Below are 22,514 nucleotides of genomic sequence, written 5' to 3' on the forward strand. Positions count from 1 at the left end.
TTGAATGAAAGAAAAAAAAAAGTAAATATATGAAAATGCAATGTCAAATGTAGGGTACTAAAAGCATTAAAACATTATTAGTACGTGTTCTAAAGGCAAATAGCTCTAATTTAATTCGGTACAGTTTTATCCACGTTCAAGTGAACGTGGATACTACTCATGATAAAACTACCTTTTTGATTTACATAAAATGCAATTTTATTATCTGCAAATGCATATAAGCTCAATGACTTAAAATTTAAACATCTGCAGACCATTTCTGATCATGCGCCTATGTTTGGCCTGATACAGAATTATTTATAACAAAAAGTTATAACCTTTAAAATCCTTCATTGTCAATAGTTTCACTATTGCTCACAACCACAGCATATTAGCTATTCTGATTAGTAGTGCAGTATCCTAATTTATTATAATTAGTCAATTCATATTGTTTTAGGAATAATAGGACCCTTCAACTGTTATAGCCATTGTATGCTAGTTATACTGTTCAATAATATTCTCCCCATACCTAATCAGCATTTCATTTTTATCATACCAAATCTCTGCTACCACTATTTACCAAAGTTCTATTGATGCTGTACTAGGTATTTCCTTTTATAGACTTTTGAGTCTCCCAATAATAAACTGCTTTTTCCAAGTAACTGAATTACCTCATGCACTTTACTGCCACTGTAAGATGATCTAGTAGAAAAAGTGAAAAAAGTGAGCATAACGTATGTCTAACTGTGCTCCACTACTCTATAGGCTACACCTATTCAGTTCTGCATGCGAGAAAGGTCATGCAAATTACATAAAGGAAATCCTGTAAACGAATGTAAAAAATTACAGAGAAAAATACTTGGAAAAGTAACAATTACCTGTACACAGATGAAGAAGAAGTTGATCTTGACCATGAAACCACAAAGTCTTGTTTCCTCATTCCTCTTGTTTCTATCATTGTTTGCATGATTTCATTGGGATTTAAAGACCACTTTAAAGCCCGAACCACAAATCTGCATTGAAAATACAGTTTCAGAATCCTCTCTTCAAGTTTTGAAATGACAAGATAAAAAACTTACAACTACATATCAACATAGTATATACTAAGAAATTTAATTTTTAAATATAAAATTGTATAAAGTACTTTGTGCTCTGTATTCATTATTTCTTAAGCCTGACTAAATTTTATAAACTTAAATATTTACCAATTTGTCATTATTGGCAGGGAATTAATATGTAACAAATGTACCTCAATGTACAAGACTGTACGTGACTATCTTTAAATAATAATTATTTAAGAACATTTTGATACTACGTACATGAAATGACTATCTTTAAATAATAATTAATTAAGAACATTTTGATACTACGTACATGAAATTATATTAACTTTTAAAACCATATTAAAAAAATCTCAAATATGGACATCTGGACATTGTGTGTGATATGAAGTTCCTTACCTAGGTAAGACGGCAATGACTGACGTAAGTAAAACTGTTAGCCAGTGTAAAGGAGAAGTCATGGCATGCTCTAGTTCCCCAAACTGACTAGGGGAGCCAAACCCACCAGGGAAAAGCATGGTGTAAATTATGCCAAAGACATAGAACGCTAGAAGGGAGAGTACCAATCCACCCACATGAATCACAGTCTGTAAGAATGAGCAATCAATAGCAAAAAACTAAGCTACAGAAATCTCTTCATATGCTACTGTGCAGTTACCTAAATTATCTAAATAATGAAAAAAATTGAACAATCTAAATAAAAAATTGTAAAAATATGAATTTAGCAAACGTTCAAACAAGTAAGTACCGAAGAAAAGCGTCAAAGTTTCTTTGGCACAATCAAGTTTTCTGTACAGCATATAATGCTATATGAAATGCTGTCATGGCCCAGCGATGGCCTGTGTTGTTGGCACCAACAGCATTGCCAGGCACATGATCAAATAAAAACTACTGAGACTAGAGGGCAGATGATCAACATAATTTGCAGCCCTCTAGCCACAGTAGTTTTTCAGATCTGAGGGCAGACAGAAAAACTGCAGATGGACAGATAAATAGCCATTTCAATAGTTTTCTTTTACAGCAATCTAAACCTGGCAAAAAATTGCTAGTCATAAGATGACCTTTGACAGGTTCACTGCTAGCAGGTTTCCAACTTGGGTACTGGAAAATGCTCATGATTAACCACCTTCACCACATGGAAGGTACGGAGTCTAACACACTCGAGAATCTCTTTACTAAAATTTTTAACATCCCTAACCAATTTTTATATTTCTCCTCTGAATGCCATTCATAAAAGTAATCATAAGTGATATTTTGGTGATGTTTAATATAGCTTATACATAATATGCATCATTTCCATCTGATTTTTAAATTTTAAAGATCATTTTTGAAAGAACTTGTTCCAAAAACTAAAGAGCAGTCAAACTGATCCTTTGCTGCATAACTGTCACTCTAAATGAAGTTTCAAAATTTCAGTTTTGTGAATTAATTACTGGACTGGTTCAGTGATTTGCTTCTTTCCTCCCTCTATACTTTCAAATTCTCACCCTGCTTACACTTTTCCAATTTATAAAAATTTTCCTTTTCTTCCATAGATCTGCATTTACAAACAGAGCTCATTTCTTTATTCCCCACTGTTCTTTGACCTTTTATATCTCTCAACTACATCTCCAAATATGATACTTAGGCACTGACTCCCTCCCCCATAAATATATAAAACCACTAGTACGGGAAAAATAAATGTTAGCATTTGACTAATACAACCAAGATACTGATTAAAACTAAAAAAGAACTCATTACAATAATGAAACTCAAGAAGGCAAACTTTTTGTGAGCTACTTTAAAATTGCATTGAAATATACTGCAACAAGAAAGTTGACACCTTTGACTTGCAGACTTAACCACAATATTATATTTTGGTTTCTGTGGAACACTTCATTATATTCTATGGAAACTTAATCTTTAGTAATAAAAATATAAAACTAAGTAAATACTCACCCAAGATTTTGTTTCTATGCCAATATGAAGCAGTTGTGCAATTAATACTGAGTGGGTAATTGTCATGCCAAATTCATACATCCCGGCATCTGAATCTTCATGAAGCTAAGAGGAGAAATACTCTGCATTAACTACCTTGTATACACAAAATACACAAAACAAATGATTGTGTACTTTAACCATTAACAGGCAACAGTTCAAAAATAAATTCTTTTCATATAGTACAGGCAGATGGCAAAAGGTTAAAACCTGTATATACTACTGAAGAGTGATGGAAACAAAGATGTGGTCAAAAGAGTAGTGTAAGGTTACAAAAAATGCTCATCATCATCTGTTCTTTTTCAGACTAGTAATTTTAAGAAACTTCCTTACATCTTTATATACACAAGAAATTCCTATTGAAAACTAGGGATACTCCCAATACCAAATTTTGGCCGATACCAATACCAACTTTTAAACCCGATGCTGATACCGATACCTGTTACTTCCATAGTATTACTGTTTATGGGAATATATATTGTTACTAAAATCATTCTTGTTCTCTGGTTATTGTGTATTAAAGGTTCAAAAGTTGAAAGGTCATATAATTGAGTTATAGAAACTGCAGGTGTCTAATTCCAAGCTGCTGCAGTAGCAGTACACTAACTCACTGCACCCTTCACTTATACCATACCTGTACTGCACATGTTAAAATAGTATCCAACTCCAAAAGAATGGCAATGACTCATTGCTGATAGAGATAGACACAACTGTAGTTAATAAAAATTAGAATTACAGTAATAAATTGTTAAATACACTGTACAGTAATAAGATACCATCTATTTTTAAAAGATAAAACAATGAACCTATATACAATGATATGCCTATAGTATATTGTTTGTTTGGTGGGCTTTGTTAATATATACCAGCAGTCTCTGGTTTATGACTGTTTCGGCTTATGACGTTCCGAGGTTGCGACATTTTTCAATTATATTCATCAGAAATTATTTCCAGGTTTACAACGCATGCTGCAGGGTTACGAAACCAATCCTACAGAAGAAATGAGACTCCAAAATGGCAAAATAATTAATATTTGAAGTTTTTTTATGAAAAACACAATAAAAATGGTTTACATAGTTTTCAATACATACAACCAAAACTGTAAAAGTACGGTTTTCTTAGGATTTTTGACGACTTTTGACGATGTTCCGGCTTACGATGTGACTCAAGAATGGAAGCCCCGTCGTAAACCGGGGACTGCCTGTACATTTTAGGAAGCCTAGAAGGGCTTTAAATTCCAATACTAATGACAAAAGTATCGGCCAGAAATTCACCAATACCACAAAAACTAGCAGATACCACCAATACAGGCACTTGGGCACATCCCTATTGAAAAGTACTTACCACAGCCCCAAAGAAAAAGATTATAACAGCTTGGTACAAAGCATCCAAAATGTTTATCCAAAAGGAATGAGGTTTGTAAAGTCGTGATTCTTGGCCTTGAGCATACAACTGTGGCTGTGATAAAAGTAGTTCACGGGGGACATCTCTATCATAAATACCTGTCAACAAAAAAGCAGGTTAGCATTTTGAAACACTCAACAAACAGATTGTTCCCTATCTGATATCCCAAGTTTATATTCTTGGGTTTCCTTGAAAGCAATTTACAGCTAATGAGTTCATTAAATGTAGATGAACCTAAGCCTGGCACTCATTAATGAAATTTACCTGTATCACAGTCTAGGTGCTTACAACAAATTTTTAACTTATAAAAGTTATGTATACGTACATGCCAATTATGATATACTATAATGAACTTACCAACTATTATAGGAGGGACTGATGTAAAGAGCAGGTTAAATACCATCAGGTACATCTGATCAATCATGCTACTGCCACTGTAGCCTGAATATAGCTGGTAGCAAAGCAGAACAAATACAAAAGACTGAAAAAATATAAGAAATGTAACTAGTCAGTGCACCAGACATTTTATATAAGATACTTAGGAAGATACAATATGTACACAGTAATATAGCATTAATTGTAAATTAACACCACCAAAAAAGGACAAGTAAACTGCAAATCACATTTTAGGACTTAACTGGTAAAAAACATGCAGAACTTCATATACTTACAGCATTTTTGTAGAAGAAGTAAAGAATGATACGTGCCAACCTATCATAGCACCAATGGCCATGAACTAACAGAAGTTTCTCAAGGTGGTGGAAACGGGCGATGGCAAAGTCTGACGCCATCACAGCTTGTCTCCCTTCTAAACCAGAGATGCCAATACCTACATCAGCTGTCTGTAAAGTTTGTATTGTGAAAGAATGGGTTGGAGCCAATTTAGCGAGTTAAAGGGTTTGTAATATTTAAAGACAATAATGCAGTACTATCAATATTTCCTAAGGTTTGATTTCATTCAGATGTATGGATGTAATTTTTCTTTCATTTTGCTCTCCATTTGATATTCATAAAAGGGCCTGTTACAATGTGATTTACAAGTAGCAGAAAACTGAATTCCACTGTGTACTTTTAAGCATAGTCAGCAAAAATATTTATATTAAATCAACATTGCAAAAAATTGCTGACAAAAGCACGAAGAATTCAAGGCAAAGATGACATAAAACAACTAATTTACATGATGTTCATAGATTTCACATTACCTGAATCATGGACACATCATTAGCACCGTCGCCTACAGCAAGTGTAAGAACTTTGAGGTTATCCTTAGCACTACGAACTATCAGAGATTTCTGGAGAGGCGTAGCTCGGCAACAAAGCACAGAGCTACATTTCTGTGCAAGCAGCAGGAATGGCTTCTTCAAATTGGCTCGATGATCAAGAACAAACCTATTGGGATATGAAAGCATTCCTTATATATTTGAAGACTTAACTGATAAACATGAACATTGTATTGATTTGCTATTCGCTATTTTAATTTGCCCATGTCAAAACTTTTTACCAAGTTTCAACAACTGATTCCAGTTTGTAATGAGGATACACCTACATAAAAGGCGATGGTTTCCATTCCCAAAGGCACAATTACAATTTCGTTGTAATTTGAACAAATATTTCATACTTGTAGAATATCACTCTCATTAAATTGATTTTTTAAATTCATAAAATTTATTTCACCAAGAAGTCAACATTATTAACTCTTCTATATATCTGCATCATATATCAGTTCCTTCAAGATGTTAAGCATTTTGAAGATGCTGCCATGACTGAAGTACTAAGTACAGATAAGATTTACAAACATCCACAACTTCGTTCCAAACACACGAGGTCTCCAAAGAAAATAACTATTCTGATCATAGCAAGGTTAGTGAAAAAATTAAACTACAACACTTACACAAGTGTTCTCCCATCTACCACAAGTCCCCTATTTTTTTGGGAGTTTGAGATCCTGAGAGAATTCCCTTGAACATTTGAGAACTCAACGCTTTCACCTCTCGAAGTACCAGACATCCGTGCACCACCATTGCTTGTTGCTTGTGCCTGTAATGCTTCTTCTTGCTCGATTTGTTGCAAGAAAAATTTTATCATTCTGTCAGTTTGATCTTTTGTGCGTGCGTTTAGTTTAAGAATCTGAAAATAAAATCCTTATAACTGAATATGTAAGCACAAAATTCTTCTCCAACACAATAGATTAGAGTAAAACTTATGAACAAAAGTATATCACTGTCTCTAATACGAGCCTGATTGAAGTGGAAACAACCTTACTGTACATATAATTCATCATTGACTGCAAAAATCTCAAAAAAGTAAAAAAAATAACGATTTTTTTAATGAAAATATAAATTATTTAATCACTTGATTAAATCAGTTTGATTTAATCATTCCCAACCCTGCACAGGACATTTTTTTTTATTCTATTAAAAGTTGTCTATCACTGTACAAAGAAAAATTCCACTTCAATGATATGCATTATTAAAATTAACAAGCAAAGCAGAACCTCTCACACTGACCTCCATACTTGAAGCAAATAGCGAGCAAGAATATGCAATATTGACGGCAGTTTCTTGCTTATCTCCTGTTAGAACCCACACAACAATACCAGCCTCTCGCATTGCTTGGATTGTTTCAGGAACTCCTTCTTGCAATCTGTCTTCTATACCAGTGGCACCTGTACCGCATAAGAAAACTTTATACCATACATTGCATATTTAACACAAGACATTATTTTCAAACCTATTATTAGAAAAAAAACAGCAATTGAGAAAAATGATATTGTTAAGATACAATAAAGTTTTGTACATACTTACCTGGCAGATATATACTTAGCTTTAGACTCCGTCGTCCCCGACAGAAATTCGAATTTCGCGGCACACGCTGCAGGTAGGTCAGGTGATCTACCGCCATGCCGCTGCGGGTGGCAGGATAATAGGAACGATTACCATTCTAGAACCAGATTTCTCTTCCACCTGTCTCCTGAGGGGAGGTTGGGTGGGCCATCAATCTATATATCTGCCAGGTAAGTATGTACAAAACTTTATTGTATCTTAACAATATCATTTTTGTACATGGAACTTACCCAGCAGATATATACTTAGCTGATTGACACCCTTGGTGGTGGGAAAGAGACAACTATTTACTGAATAGACAGGTAAACAACATACGTTGTAGTAATAAATAAATAAAACCTTGGTTCCTACTTGATCAGGCGGAAGCCTCCATGGCTAATGCCTAGGAATCTGCTTCGCCTCAAGAGCTCTAGCGAGGATGTGACCTATGCTAAGAGTTCTTGTGGGTCTGTCGATGGGGTCTTATCCATTTACTCGACAGAGCCTCTTACATGACAATATGCCTATGCCTAGTGGCATAATTAAGGAGCACAACACCGATCCCGATCACCTGATCCTAACACGAGGGTTAGTGCTTAAGTTGAAAAGAGTTATCTACAAACTCCTTTCAAACAACCCAAAGAAAAAACACGACTTTAAATAAAATTTAACTCACTAAGTTTGGAATCAGTATCTGCTCCCTATCCCAGCAATGTATCCGCAGACACGTATCAACCAAGAGAGAAGGATCCCTCGAAGGTTATCTTGACATCCTTCGGATAATGGGAAGTCAACACAGAGTTGCATCTCCCGTATATGACAGCTAATATGTCCTATGACATATTGTTAGGGAAAGAACAAGAATTCGGAAAAGCTCGCACTTCATGCGCTTTTAATTCTCAGCTGTTTGAAGGAATCATCAATGCACTTATCAAGTGCTTAGGAGATCACAATGTCTCAAAGAGGCCAGGGCGTTCTTTGATATAGATCTCTTCTGGGTGAAGCCTGAGCCTGGCTAGCGCTTGGCAGGCGCCTAGCGCCTGTCTAGCGCCTCGCGCCTGGCTGGAGCCTTCGCCTGAATGGCGCCTAGAGCCTGGCTGGAGCCTCGCGCCTAGATGGCGCCTTGCGCCTGGCTGGCGCCTCGCGCCTGGCTGGTGCCTGATTGGCTCCTCCTTCCTGGCTAGCGCCTCGCGCCTGGCTGGAGCCTTGCGTCTGGCTGGTGCCTTGCGCCTGGAAGGCACCTGGAGCCTGGCAGAAGACTTCATGATTACTGTCTATGAGTCTGCATGCCTCAAGAGTTTCAGCGAGGTAGGGACCTATGACTGGACAAACCCTTCTGGATCATGTCAATGGGGGCTAGCCCGCTTACACGACAGAGCCTTCTCGGATCGTGCCAATGGGGGCTGACCCACTTACATGGCAGAGCTTACCTGTATCATATCAATGGGGACTAGCCCTCTTACATGACAGAGCTTTAGGTTTCTCTTTACTGGAAGGAGCCTTGCGTCTGGATGGATCCTCAATCCTGACTGGAGCCTAGCCTTGAAGGAGCCTGGCACCTGGATGGTGCCTGGCTGGCTCCTAGAGCCTGGCTGGCTCCTAGAGCCTGGCTGGCTCCTAGAGCCTGGCTGGCTCCTAGAGCCTGGCTGGCTCCTAGAGCCTGGCTGGCTCCTAGAGCCTGGCTGGCTCCTAGAGCCTGGCTGGCTCCTAGAGCCTGGCTGGCTCCTAGAGCCTGGCTGGCTCCTAGAGCTGGCTGGCTCCTAGAGCCTGGCTGGCTCCTAGAGCCTGGCTGGCTCCTAGAGCCTGGCTGGCTCCTAGAGCCTGGCTGGCTCCTAGAGCCTGGCTGGCTCCTAGAGCCTGGCTGGCTCCTAGAGCCTGGCTGGCTCCTAGAGCCTGGCTGGCTCCTAGAGCCTGGCTGGCTCCTAGAGCCTGGCTGGCGCCTCGCGCCTGGCTTGGCTCCTCCACACTTGCTGGAGCTTCGAGCTTGGAAGAGTCTCTAGGCTGTCTGACGATGTCCACATCGGACACTCTTATATCTGTCCGATTTGTTCGCCTCTGGCGCATTTGCGCCAGGTTGGAGGCCCGCTCCTTCTCAGTATCCGACCATGACAGAGTTCCTTGGAACTGTCCGCCTCTGGCGTTTTTCGCCTGTATTTGGCATTTGGCGCTTGGCTGGCGCTACATTGTCCGAGAGTCCTGAACAACCACATAAGTTGTTTATCAGGAGACTGGAGAAGGGTGGAAGAAATTCTTCCCCTTTGAGCTTTTGGCCCCTGGCAAGGGGAGGTGATTTTAGTCAGCTACACCAGTAGACGACAGGATATCTAACAACACGAGAGAGAAGAGTCTTCCTCCGAGGAGGATCCTTCGTGAACACTTCTTTTGCTAACGAGATCTCTTCTTACATGTTGATGAGGTTCCTCGTTGCAGAATCTTCCCTATCCTTGCCCGAAGGAAGGGAAGGAGTCTGGAAGTCGAAGGAGACTCTGAGCTGAAATTGGGCGGAACCCTGATTTCTAGCTCTTATTGTATCCTTCTGAATACCTTCTGGAAGCATTTTGAGCCCTCATCGCACCCCGAAGACTCTGTAGGCAAACGTTTAAACCATCTCTTCTTCTGTAGATGAAAATGTAAGTACCCTGCCTGGGCAACTAAACTTCTCTCTGAAAGCGTTGCGTCAGGAATAGAGGGATTTATTTCTTTTGCCAGACATACTATGCTGGCAAGAACCCATTGCCGAGTCTCCATTGAATCTGATGCGAGATTCCAATGCACAAAAAATTCACTTGTCTTCTTGGTCGTTTAGGGTTAAGAGAAACAAAGAATTCCTTCATAAACTTCCTCAAAGAAGTAGATGAGGAGCAGTTCCATTTTGTCGGAACACGGAATCTGTGGCCACAAAAAAAAAAAAAAAAAAAATCCCATTCGAAGTACATGAATATCCTACTCTTGTCGTATTGCGGTATCGTATAAGATCCCGAAGATCTTAATCCTCGTTATCTCTAATTCCCTTTGTAGAGACAGAGTATGGCCTTTTACTGCGTTCTTTGATAGCAGATATATACATAGGTGATTCTTCCCTCTGAAAGTGAAGAAAAAACCTCGCTATGTGGTTCACAGAGGTATCGGAAGAGGACAGTTTCCCCATTCCATCTAGCACGATCTGCAGCAATTCTATGTCTTAGCCATGACTATTGTCATTTACCTTGAAAAAACCTCTCATTCATGTCCACTTTACTGGTCAGTCTGCACGCGGACAGACTCAGAGTGGAGAGGTTTTATAGGTCTATTTATAATAGATTCTGATAGAATATCCAGATACTCTTGGAAAAGCCTTACGAAACATGCTGTGAGAAGAACGTGACTTCTGTGAATCCAACCTCTCTAAGGCCAAAATGAGGCATACATCCTCTCTTCCTTTGACGCCCAATTATCTTAATATCTGTTAAGAATTTATAACTATGGGGAAAAAAAAGGCTAAGTTTATTCCCCTTCTTTAAATTTAAAGATGTCTTATATTGCTACCTCTCTTGGTTCGAGGAAAAAGAAGCAGTCTAAAGGAAGCCTGTTCGTCTTCTACCTTACAAAGAGATCTATGAAGAAGACTTTCCGCAGGTTCTCACAACTCTTTTCAATAAATGTTAGACATATGTTAACAGTTATTATCTTCGATCGAGAAGGTTCTCACGGACATGCAAAATCTTGCATCGAACCTCTTAAGGATCGTTACGTTCCGTGTCTGTTCCCAAATAGGTTCTCTTTTGTTAACGCGAACCGGGGCGAAAAAAGAGATTCTCGATGCTCTTTGCGATATGAGAGAGTCGTGGAATTGGCCTAAGTGATTAAAATAAATCATTTCATCATTCCTTGTAAGCGACCCTTTTCGATTAAATGGGTAACGAAATCAGGAACGAATCTTGCCGTTACCGAGCCTGCTGTCCGAGAGGCTACTGGACTCTTAGTTTAATAACTCGCTAAAACGAGAAAATATCTTGGATGGTGCTTCTGGCACAATTTGCGCCAGGCTGGCGCTTCCTTCTAGTTCTTTTAAGGTTATGTGCCATAACATCTATGCCTTTATGTACCCGACATCCTTCACATGTTAATTCCGTTCTTAGTGGGAAAAAACTTTTATATACGTAGTATAGTCCATTCAGGGAAACAACTTCTGCCACTAAGAGAATGTTTCCCATCCGACTCACCAACTTCTCTTGAGCAATATCCGAATTTAAAAAGGTTGTGTGCGTTTCTCGAAAGGATGAGAGAATTATATATATCGCGCGCTGCCGTATTAGAATCCTTTATATACTGTCACATTGTGGTAAACAGCATTAATCTAGGAAAGCTTTGTAAGGATACTAGGAATTCTGTAGTTAACCTCGGTATGTGCATAAGACTTGACCATACCGTTAGTCTTATTAAAGTGAATTCTCTACTACATTCATCTTCTCACTAAGCATGTACTCTAATAAGCCATGCTTTCGTAAGCATGAGAGCATTATACAATACGTATAGAGTTTCGCTGCGTTAGAATCCTTTAAAAATGTTACCTACGGTAAACAGCATTGAAATGTAATATCTTTCTTATTGAAAGCTTCTTAGCAAAAGGCAGACAATATTTTATTTATGTTTGCTTAACTATCCCCTCAATCGAGGCTAAAACCACGATTGTAGGGGAGAGACACGGTTATTCATTCCATCCCGCAGGAGAGACATATGTTACCGCCCACTCATGACCGACACCTACATGATACTGCGTTGGTGCCTAAGCGATAGCAGTCTCGTTAGCCGACTGGCCTTACTCTTCCAGAGTTGCCAGCTACTCCATTTAATAAAGGAATCTTATAACATTATTATCGAACTTCAGGAAGTTCTTATAATGCATATCTAAGCGAAACAAAGACTTCGATAAATCTAGAAGCTAAGTAGGTGTTGTCTTAACAATCCCTTTAAGCGTAGTCCTTCCTAGGAAATTCCTGGAAGGATACTGGTAATTGAGTTTGCTCAGCAAAGAAGTAACTACGGTATGTGCTTATGATTTGCCGTATCGTATTCTCATACAGCAGATACTCTACTACCTTCTTCCCTGCGAGGCAGATAGAGAAAGGATATTCTGGCGCCTGGATCCTTGCACCTAGCGCCTGGAATGTTCCGCGCGCTAGAAAGGAGACTCGCTCCTGGAACGTTCCGCTTGCGTGGAAGGTCCCGTGCGCCCTGACAGTTCCGAGCGCCTACTAGACCCCTTTTAGAAAGAGCCTCTTGCCCGGAAACGTTCAATGGAAGGATCGTTCTGATTGCCAATCTACTGTAAGGCTCCTTGCTCTAGCCGTCTGTTTTTCTGGCGCAATTTGCGCCAGGCTGGCGCTTCGTCTCTTTGAAGGCGCCTTGCGCCAAGAAAAATTTTCTAGAACGCGGCTCGCGTTGGTTGTAGGAACGCGGCTCGCGCTAGTCTGTTAGCTGGAACGCGCCTCGCTGCTGGCTATAGGAACGTACCTCACGCTAGCTTGCTGGAACGCGGCTTCATGGCAGCGGCTGGCTCTTGCTCAGTGTTCTCTTAGTTTTTCAGAGAACGCGCTAGATCACTCCAAACATACATTCTTCGTCTTTTCGGATGTAAGAAGAAGAGAGACACTTTTTTAAGGATGCCTTATCAATGGCTATCCTTGGCAGTCTGGGACGTTCTACAGAACCTGCCGAGGGGACGCCTGACCGGTGGGGGTTCTCCACCCTAACCTTCCTGCGGCTGTCGACTTTCCTCCTCCACTGGGTCTGGGAGTTTGGAAGAGGTCTAGGCCTGGAAGCGCTACGGAGCCGATCAGACGCACCCTCCACTGCACTGGGAACACTATATTCACTTCTTACCTTTTTAGAGCTCGCCTTTTGAGCTCCATCCATTTATCTTCAAATTTGCACATATGAATTTGTAGATTCTGTGGAGTAAGAAGGTGATGAGGATGCAACAACTACTAGAATTGTCAATACTCTAACTGCTCGTTAGTACGAGAGCTCTTAAAGCTTCTAAAGGAAGCCTATCTAGTTATATGCTTTCTGACTTCCTAAAGTAGGAAGTTAGATCTTATATTTCCTTCATCAAGTTCTAACACCTTATACACGTATTAGTGAAAAAAAAAAAAAAAAAAAATATCAATATTTCCCTTATTGCAAAATATAAGTGTCTACCAGAAAAATTCGGTAGTTTCACGTAATATATTCTTCGAAATTTCGAAGCCAAATTCATTAAAAAGTTAATAAAAGCGTATGCCAACCAAAGACCCAGTACTTCCCTGCAAAAGACAGCCCAGAAGGTCGATGGCGATGAAAAAACGAAAATCAAGTCAGGAGGTAGCAACAACGTATGTTGACACTACCGCGACAGAGAAAATCTGATTCTAGAATGGTAATCGTTCCTATTCCTGCCACCCAGCGGCAGGGGCGGTAGATCACCTGACCTACCTGCAGCGTGTGCCGCGAAATTCGAATTTCTGTCGGGGACGACGGAGTCTAAAGCTAAGTATATATCTGCTGGGTAAGTTCCATGTACAAAAGGGTACTATGACTGGATTGCTGTCAAAATGCTTTAATGTATCAAAATCACATGAAACCACCCTATGCTGCGTTGGTTTGTTCTAAACTATCGCAGCAACACTAGTTAAAAGTCAAAACTACTAACTATTATGTACATAACCGTAAATAAAGTTTTCTTTCAATACATTCTTTCAGTCTCATGAAAGTATTCTATCGTTAAATCCTTTAAAGCATTCACAGGAAGTTTAAGTTAACTAAAATTATTCAGAAAATTCAAAAGCACTTAAAGTTTACACTGTTTCAAGCCCATTAAGTCGACTAGAACCTCATTCATTTTACAGTCTTAGACGGAGACAGTTATTCTATAGATTTGGAATTCAATTCACAAAATACATACCTATCAACTCAAAGTTTCTCTCAATCCTAAGATAAGAGTCTTGAAGTTTATGTTCACGACTAGAGAGGGCATTTTCTGCCTCTTTATGCTTCATGGCCCAGTCCTCGTACTCTGTATCAGACAGAACACGCTTGGCCATACACAACACCCGCAAACCCTTTTTGGAATAACTATTGAGTTGCTGCTGCGTGCGAAATATTCTCAACTTCGTTTTGTCATCTATGGCTCTACTTAAATTATCTAAAATAGCATTATCAGCACCTGAAAATATTCAAAGCATATATTAAAATATAATAGTTAACTAAACTTTGGACATTTATTTGATCAATTCAGTAAATATAAACATACTCCTGTGTTTTATTCCTGATTTTATCCAAATATTTTAGCTTGCAGTACCAACTAGATTCTTCCTTGCCTCAGATTAAATCTATAATTTCAAAAATCTACAATAGCAAATAGTAGTACTACTACTACAAAGATGTTACAATATTCACCTTTACAATACAAAATCTTCTCTTGTGTCTCAGGATGACGCACTATAATAGACATCCTTTTTCTATTAGAATCAAACGGCAGAACGTGTAGCACTTCAAACTCGCACAATCCATACCCTGTGAAGTAAAATAAAAATTAGGAAATAATTTCCAAATGCTGAAAATTCTGTCAGAACTTTAGAAAATGCAAATCAGTGATATGTTCAAGGACATTGGTTAAAAACATTCAAATCTAGTACTACTTGCCAGGCAATGATATCAGGACATTGTGCAGGGATCTCTTGAGCAAGCGACATCCATACTTGTAAGCTGCATCAACCAGAGCAAGTTCGTCTGGACTTTCAGCTTCGTAGATTGGCTTGATATCCATTGGCGAAGGTGTCAAGGAACGTGCATCCCTCGAAAGATTGGCAGTGTACACTTGAGCTGCCTGAATATTTAGGAGAGATGGCCTTGCTGGACCCGAATTTGGTACAGAGTAGACTATTCCCATGTTGTCACTCATTTTTCCACCATTACTTGACGGATCAATAGGATTCAGCATGACGCTGACAGCTGGCGATGGCAGGTGATGATTAGGAGTCAAATGATTCAAAGGTGGATGGCGTGGGGATGATTCTGGAGTATGAGGAGGAGTGCTTCGAGGTGAAGATGCAATAGGTGAAAGTGGTCTTGACAGGGACATGATTCCTCGTAATAAACGGCTCGATCTCCAAGAGTTTGAATTCAAAGTGCTGGTTGAGGTACTAAAACTAGAATCCAAGTTAGTGTTTGTAGTGTCAAAACTTGCATTATCAGCTTCACTAACATCACAACTATTGGCACTTTCATTTGGCACTATAGTACCACTGGCATTCATCTGAAACAAAAATGCAACAAAATGAGAATCCTATGGGGCAATTGAACACCTTTATACTAATGACAATCTCACAAAAAATAATCTCAAATTATTTTTAAAATTTTAACACAATTTCTGTCATAATTAACAAGCTATGTTAAGGCCTTTAACAATGAATTTCAGTGTTGTTGTTTTAGGCATGTTGCCCTTTTCAAGAGTTGGTTCATTACATTACTATATGGCCAACACATAGATCTAACATTTTTGGCTTAGTGGTCTAGTTGAATTATATTTAAGCTAACCCCACAACAGCAAAATTAAAGTAAAAAGATAATATAAAAATGATCCAGTAAAGAAACCTACATCTGCACATAAGTCAACTGCCATCCTTAGTATGTAATTCATAAATCTGAAGGTCTTACCAACATTAAAAACAGAATAATAATTTGTTTTAATACATCAAGGAACATACATAGTTAGGCTAAGAAAAAATTATATACCTCATCTCTATGTGGATACTTTGCAACAATCACAGTGTTGCAAACTGCAAGTGTGATGAAGAAATCAAGCACTCTCTGCAAAGACTCCTTCAAAGGTGGTGTGGCAGTGTTCTGTCTACTGCCAGGCTGAGTGTAAATTATCGGAAGCTCAATGGATGTTAGTTCCTGCTGAAGCTGATTGTTAAGGGTAAAAGTGTCTCGCTCATTGCTTTCCTGAAATTATAAAATTACTCATCAGTATCATTTTACAATCTACCATAACCTCAGATAACATAAGGAACATACTTTCACTATTTTACATGTGCAATATTAATCCCTTAAATACCTACTACATCAGTATTTCACAACTATACATACAACAAGAGCTATTGTCTAGAAAATTCAGTAGATTATGGTTCCAGTTCTATCAAATTATTCTGTAAATAGTACAGTATGGCCATATGGACAGGCAAGAAATAAAATATACTAATCTTTTCTTTAAAAAAAAATTCTTAAGATCTTTCATTGTTGGTTTGCAAACTAAAATGAAGGACTAAAAACTTCAAATTTAAACTAAAAATTTAAACTAAGTTAACACAAATATAATCTTACCGCAGTTTTATTGATGATCACAGGTGTATGGCCATAATCAGTACCATTTATTGAGCATCGCTGGAAGACCATGTTATTTTCAGTTAATGTTCCCGTTTTGTCAGTGAAGACATACTCCACCTGGCCAAGTTCTTCTGGAATATTTAGTGCTCGACACTCTGAAAAGGAAAAGGCAATACTAATGAACAATTATTACTTCAAATGTACAAAGTACCAGGGAAATATTGAACTTAATTAGAATTAAATATACAATCATCTACACAAACAAGATAATGAGGTCTTACCTATAGTTTTACCACTTTTCTTATCTTTAAATGCTTTGTCATTGTGTATGTGGTATATCTGCATGAGCTTGATTATCTCGATAGTCACATACAGAGATATGGGAATGATGACCTGAAAAATATAATCAATGCATGAACTGATTTCATTCCTTAACATAGAATATGTTTTTTATGAACCAGCATCTGAATTATTAAAAAATTTCACGGATCCCAAGACAACTTATTTATGTACTGCATAAAACTGTATATTTTGAGAGAGAGAGAGAGAGAGAGAGAGAGAGAGAGAGAGAGAGAGAGAGAGAGAGAGAGAGAGAGAGAGAGAGAGAGAGAGAGAGAGAAACAACTACTCATACTTAAAACTATACAAATCTGACAAAACTTTCGTAAGAAAATTTTATAAAATTGATGTCAATCAACCTGTTCAATGTTTCAACTTGTTATTTCATTATTCCTTGCAAAAAGATTAACAAGTGGAAGCTCACCTGGTATACAATAATGAAGGTCCAAAAACTGATGAACCCAACCCAGATGGGGTTATTGGAGAGGTTTGTTGATTTGACAGATGGATCTAAGTTTTCTGGAGGAATAAATGGCACTTTTCCAGCTGTTGCACTCTCCTCATAATAACTCTGTAGGTACAAATAATCAAATTCACTACGTACCAAAAACTGAATTATTCACCCTTTTCCTTTTACAAATACAGAATTAAAATTCTGGTATAAAAAATAATGCATATCAAAATATCAAGAGAGTTCTTTTGGGGTTAGCGCTAATCAAGAGCAAACCCCATAACAACTATAGGTTAGGAATGAAATAGTAGGTAGTAAAAATAAACTATACTGTACTCAAACGATACTTGAATTTACACAGTGCATGCACATGCAATAATGTTCTCAAATTATGAATATAAAAATTTCCTTATTTTCTTACTTGGCTATCAATTACTCTGCTTACAGTCACAGTAGAAAATGCAATATAAGTATGCACCCTTTTTCTCAAAACTTTATTTTATTAAAACTACTGCCTCTAGAATGTTACCACTTTCAAGAATGAAAGAAGTGCTTTAGTTTAAAGTTCTCAATGATTTACCTGCCAGACACCAGATCCTATGGCTGATATGAGGCACATAATAAAGAGAATGACGACACACCAGATGACTTCTATGTTCATCCGCCTCTCTAATTTGGAGCGCTTGTATCTTGTGCCCCCGTTGTTCAACATGGCTTTTGTTTCACGTCCTGGAAAGAATGGGTTTGAGGAAGCAAATTATTTATGATATTCCAGTGAAAGTTGAGCCTATAATGGACAAAATCAACTCACTTCACCTTAATTTGAGTGCTCATCAAACTGCTACCTTTGGGAAAAACATTTTTGACAGGTTAAAAGTAGTGTACAACCATCTATGCAATTACAGAGCATTTACCTAAATCAACTGACACAATTATTCAATTCTCATGAAGGGCTGCAAAACCTAAGCATTCACCTTTTCTTGCAAGTCGATAGTGTTTAGGAATGTAAACAAGCTTATCTTACGACCTTCAAGGAGATTACAAAGTTTACCACAAATGGAGACATTTACGGGAAATTAAGGTAAATAACTTGTCAGCTAAAAAAGATCGGAAATAAAATGTTACGATCATTATGCTGAATTAAATAATATTTTAACAACAACAAAAATGACGGGAAAATAAAGTTATGTACAATGACCATGCTCGACTAAAAACAATCAGAATTTAACACCTAATTTTTAAAAAATGTTATAAGTAAATAAATTTTGCTAAATTTGGTTTAAAGAAAAATAGTGTAATCCAAATATTTCACTGAGGTAGGCTGAAGGACTTTTAAAAAAAATTGTATACATACATGTACTGTATCTACAAAATAGCCTTTCATTTGGATAAAATTACAAACTCTGAAAAGCACCTTGCACTTACCGGCATAAACCACGACGCCTTCTATGAAATCTGTGTTTCTAAGAGCACAGTCCCTGAGCAACAAGTTGTCTTTGGTGAGGGGCACCCTTTCTCCTGAAGGCAAGGGAATGGTGCCCGTGAAGTGGTATATCTTGGTGGTGGGTGCACCCACCTCCATTCGAAAGTCAAATTTAGATACTTCGAACCTATCATCCTGTGTAAGAAGCAAGTTGTATTTGTAAGTCTGCATGTTCATGCACTAATGAAAGAATGGACAGGCAATGGTCAACACCACACATCAATATAAAATTACATTCAGTGTGTTTAAGTACAGCATACACAAATTATGTCACAAATATGAGATTAACTCTACAAATATAGTTATCCACAGAAAAACTGTTCTAATTAATATTCATGATCTTCCCATACAAGAAATACACTTGGTACCCTCATGCCAATAAAAAAATGCCAATTTAATCTAATTTTCTTGGCATTTACAATTTTACAATAAGTTTTAAAAAATTTTATTTTAAACTACTGGTACTAATTTTATTGGCACCTACTATGATAATTTTAACAGAACAGAAAAATCTTGCCATCTTGAACTCGTAATTTTCTTATGTTGGTTTGTATGGTGTTTTTACGTTGCACGGAACCAGTGGTTATTCAGCAACGGGACCAACGGCTTTACGTGACTTCCGAACCACGTCGAGAGTGAACTTCTATCACCAGAAATACACATCTCTCACTCCTCAATGGAATGGCCGAGAATCGAACCCGCGACCACCGAGGTGAGAAGCAAACACCAAACCAATGTAATTTTCTTACGGAAGTGCCCTTGCCCATACCACCCCTTCCTTACAAGTGTGTCCATGCAAGCACAAACACAATAGCAATTTGACTCGTAGTGAGATCCCTCTTACCATGCCAAGCCCTTTGATACACTGCCGCTGCTTCAAGTTACTTTCTCCGTCCAAGTTGGAAGACTCAATGTAGCAGGTTCCATAATCGTCAGAGGAGTTAAGGACCACAATGTCTGCTGGAATGATCTCGTTGCACGACAGGTGCACGATGTCCCCGACTTGCACGTGCTTCCACTTGGTTTTGACGTACCGGCCATGGTCTCTGCAGGGTAAAAAAAAAAAAATTAATAGTGAATACTGGAGAAAGTTAATGACATACAGCATACAGTATTCTGAAATGTACAAAGTTTAAATACCGAAGAAAGTTAATGATATAGGATACAGTAGTATTCCTAAATATATAATAAAAGTGCACATATTGAAGAATATTAAGAAAGTTAATGATATACAATATGTATTCTGAAATATGTAAAGAAAAGAGCAAATATTGCATTAAGTTAAAGATATACAGTAGACAGTATACTGAAATGTATAAAACACAGACTGAAAACTAGAGAAAATTAACGATTAACATCAGACATTTGTATTCAGTGAGGCTCTTCAATACAGCATATTTTCAGCTAGGCTGCTCCAGTTCAACAAAACATGTTTAGCAGCTGTTACCTCAAAAATCACAGCTGTATGAAACGCTTTATGATAATTTAAGCAAGGATTGAGAATTTAAGCAAGGATAAGTAATATACAAAAAAACAAAAAACTTTTTGGATCAGACACTAGATGAAATCATCAAAAACAATATATTCCACTTCTCTACTGTTCATAAAAAAAATTAACATATCGACCACAAATGGAAAAAAAAAAAAAATGAGACTAGCAACCCAGTTAGCCAGTGTTTATTAATTAAGGGCTGGCAGTCTCCAGAGCCACCTGTTTCTCTGGCTGCAATAAGCGACATTTGCCTGGAGCAATACAATTGGTGTAATAACACGATTCAAGGTTAGGTGTAAATGAAATTTAGAATTTGGAATCTCTCTCTCTCTCTCTCTCTCTCTCTCTCCGCAATCCCACAAAACGTGATTTTGAGAGAGAGAGAGAGAGAGAGAGAGAGAGAGAGAGAGAGAGAGAGAGAGAGAGAGAGAGAGAGAGAGAGAGAGAGAGAGAGAGAGTAGTTTTGTCAGCAAAACAGATTCCCGTATTCTCCATAACCGGAATTTTCACTAAAACACGTTTATGGCATGTTCCACCAACTGGGTATTTTTACCAATATACAGTACTTATATTTTTGTGTTTATGTTTACTAATTATATTCATTCGTATGAATAAAGTTTTGAATTTGAATTAGAGTTTCGAATTAGCACTTTCCGAAGTGCCTACAAAACATGGGGATCATGTTTACCAAGAGCAAGTCAAACAAATTATAAAACAAACATTAAAATCCTTACCAGTTCCACCCGCCAATTATTACTACTAGCTGGTTTTCCATCCTTCAGGGGACAGAGATATAACGCCCATTAGGGAGAGGAGGGGGTTGGGGGAGGGTGAGAGGTAGGATGAAACTCCATAATAAACCATCTTAGGAGTCCCCACTATAACCCTGCCAAGTTTCATTTCCATCGGACCAGTTGTTTGGCCGTGATTGAATGACAACCGGACGGACAGACATAATGCACATTATTATAGTAAGATTATTATTATTATTATTATTATTATTATTATTATTATTATTATTATTATTATTCAAGCAGTTTAACCAGACCACTGAACCGACTTTCAGGTCTCCTACGGATTTGAATAAAATGCCAGGTTTAGGCCAGATGGCCATGCTATAGGAGCAATTGGTTCATTCGTGTGACCATGAAATTATGAAAATGAAACTCACAATTGCGCAAAGGCAAACGCTTCCACAATGGAACATGCACCCAAATACATTTCCTCACGTTTTCATAGATACATAATAAAATTAAAAAAAATAAAAGCAAAGAGCAAGTCTATAAACAAGTCAAAACAAAGCTTTTACCAATTCCATCCGGTAAAATGATTCAATTTCCGTTTCCGCCATAAAATGAACCACCTCTACGTAGGAATCCCGGAATTAAATACCAATTAAGTTAAAATAATGAAAGCATGACTTCACGATCCCAAGGGAAGCTGTGCACCAGATTAAAAGGAAGTTCCTGTCATCAAACATCGTTCATTGCCGGCATCCAATTACGTAGAACCAGTAATTACTTTCGCCTCCTAACAACCTCGTATTTGCATTCCAGTGATACGTTGTCATAATTACATTGGTGGATCTAAAAATCTTTCATGGGCGGGTGGGTGGGGGTGAGGACTTTGAATTATCATACAGTATATAGGTAACATGTACACATACATATGGCACTTATATATGAATATTTATATATGTATGCACACATACACAATACGTATTGTTTTCGTTGAAATAATCCTTAAGCAAATTTTTGCTACAAATAATGATTTGTTTAAAGAGCAGAGTGTTCTATTATTCATATCCATGGGGGGGGGGGGGTATATGACCCGGGTGCCAACTCCCCCCTTCCCACCAATCCCATTAAAACAGTCACTGCATAATTAGCCATTCTCTGAAGGCACATCGCCTTGTTTAAAAAAAATTGCATTTGCATAATTTCATCATTAATGTCGTTAAGCTCTTCCTCAGTTCTAATTACTGAACTAATTGTTTCCTATTCAACTATTTCTTCTGTGGTTCCATTTCAATCAAGGACTTTTAACATTATAGTTCTAAACTGCGAAAGTTCCACAAGAATGTACTTCAATAATCGATCTTACAAACAAACACGCTTGGAGAATTGAACATCTACAACACAGGTTTCTTTCAATTTAA

The 22,514-nt window shown here is 38.0% G+C and overlaps 1 protein-coding gene across 4 annotated transcripts in view; it reads right to left on the reverse strand.

Moving 5' to 3' along the window:
* The window catches only part of LOC135195492 (phospholipid-transporting ATPase VA-like), a 199,123-nt gene that overhangs the window by 16,068 nt on the left and 160,541 nt on the right, over nucleotides 1–22,514 (reverse strand). For all 4 annotated transcript variants that reach the window (XR_010310155.1, XM_064221707.1, XM_064221709.1 and 1 more), the window contains exons 6-24: nucleotides 19,709–19,910; nucleotides 18,807–18,999; nucleotides 17,962–18,110; nucleotides 17,355–17,501; nucleotides 16,873–16,984; nucleotides 16,589–16,746; nucleotides 15,998–16,210; nucleotides 14,906–15,518; nucleotides 14,660–14,776; nucleotides 14,166–14,426; nucleotides 6,929–7,086; nucleotides 6,313–6,548; nucleotides 5,624–5,810; nucleotides 5,093–5,263; nucleotides 4,779–4,902; nucleotides 4,362–4,519; nucleotides 2,979–3,083; nucleotides 1,440–1,627; nucleotides 858–992 (exon numbers count right to left, since the gene is read on the reverse strand). Coding sequence is in view for 3 of the 4 variants with exons in the window: in XM_064221707.1 (XP_064077777.1) it covers nucleotides 858–992; nucleotides 1,440–1,627; nucleotides 2,979–3,083; nucleotides 4,362–4,519; nucleotides 4,779–4,902; nucleotides 5,093–5,263; nucleotides 5,624–5,810; nucleotides 6,313–6,548; nucleotides 6,929–7,086; nucleotides 14,166–14,426; nucleotides 14,660–14,776; nucleotides 14,906–15,518; nucleotides 15,998–16,210; nucleotides 16,589–16,746; nucleotides 16,873–16,984; nucleotides 17,355–17,501; nucleotides 17,962–18,110; nucleotides 18,807–18,999; nucleotides 19,709–19,910 (3,627 nt within the window). In the remaining variant the exon portion in view is untranslated. The remainder of the gene's footprint in view (nucleotides 1–857; nucleotides 993–1,439; nucleotides 1,628–2,978; nucleotides 3,084–4,361; nucleotides 4,520–4,778; nucleotides 4,903–5,092; nucleotides 5,264–5,623; nucleotides 5,811–6,312; nucleotides 6,549–6,928; nucleotides 7,087–14,165; nucleotides 14,427–14,659; nucleotides 14,777–14,905; nucleotides 15,519–15,997; nucleotides 16,211–16,588; nucleotides 16,747–16,872; nucleotides 16,985–17,354; nucleotides 17,502–17,961; nucleotides 18,111–18,806; nucleotides 19,000–19,708; nucleotides 19,911–22,514) is intronic.

Source organism: Macrobrachium nipponense, chromosome 16 (genome assembly GCF_015104395.2).
Source record: "Macrobrachium nipponense isolate FS-2020 chromosome 16, ASM1510439v2, whole genome shotgun sequence".
NCBI lineage: Eukaryota > Metazoa > Arthropoda > Malacostraca > Decapoda > Palaemonidae > Macrobrachium > Macrobrachium nipponense.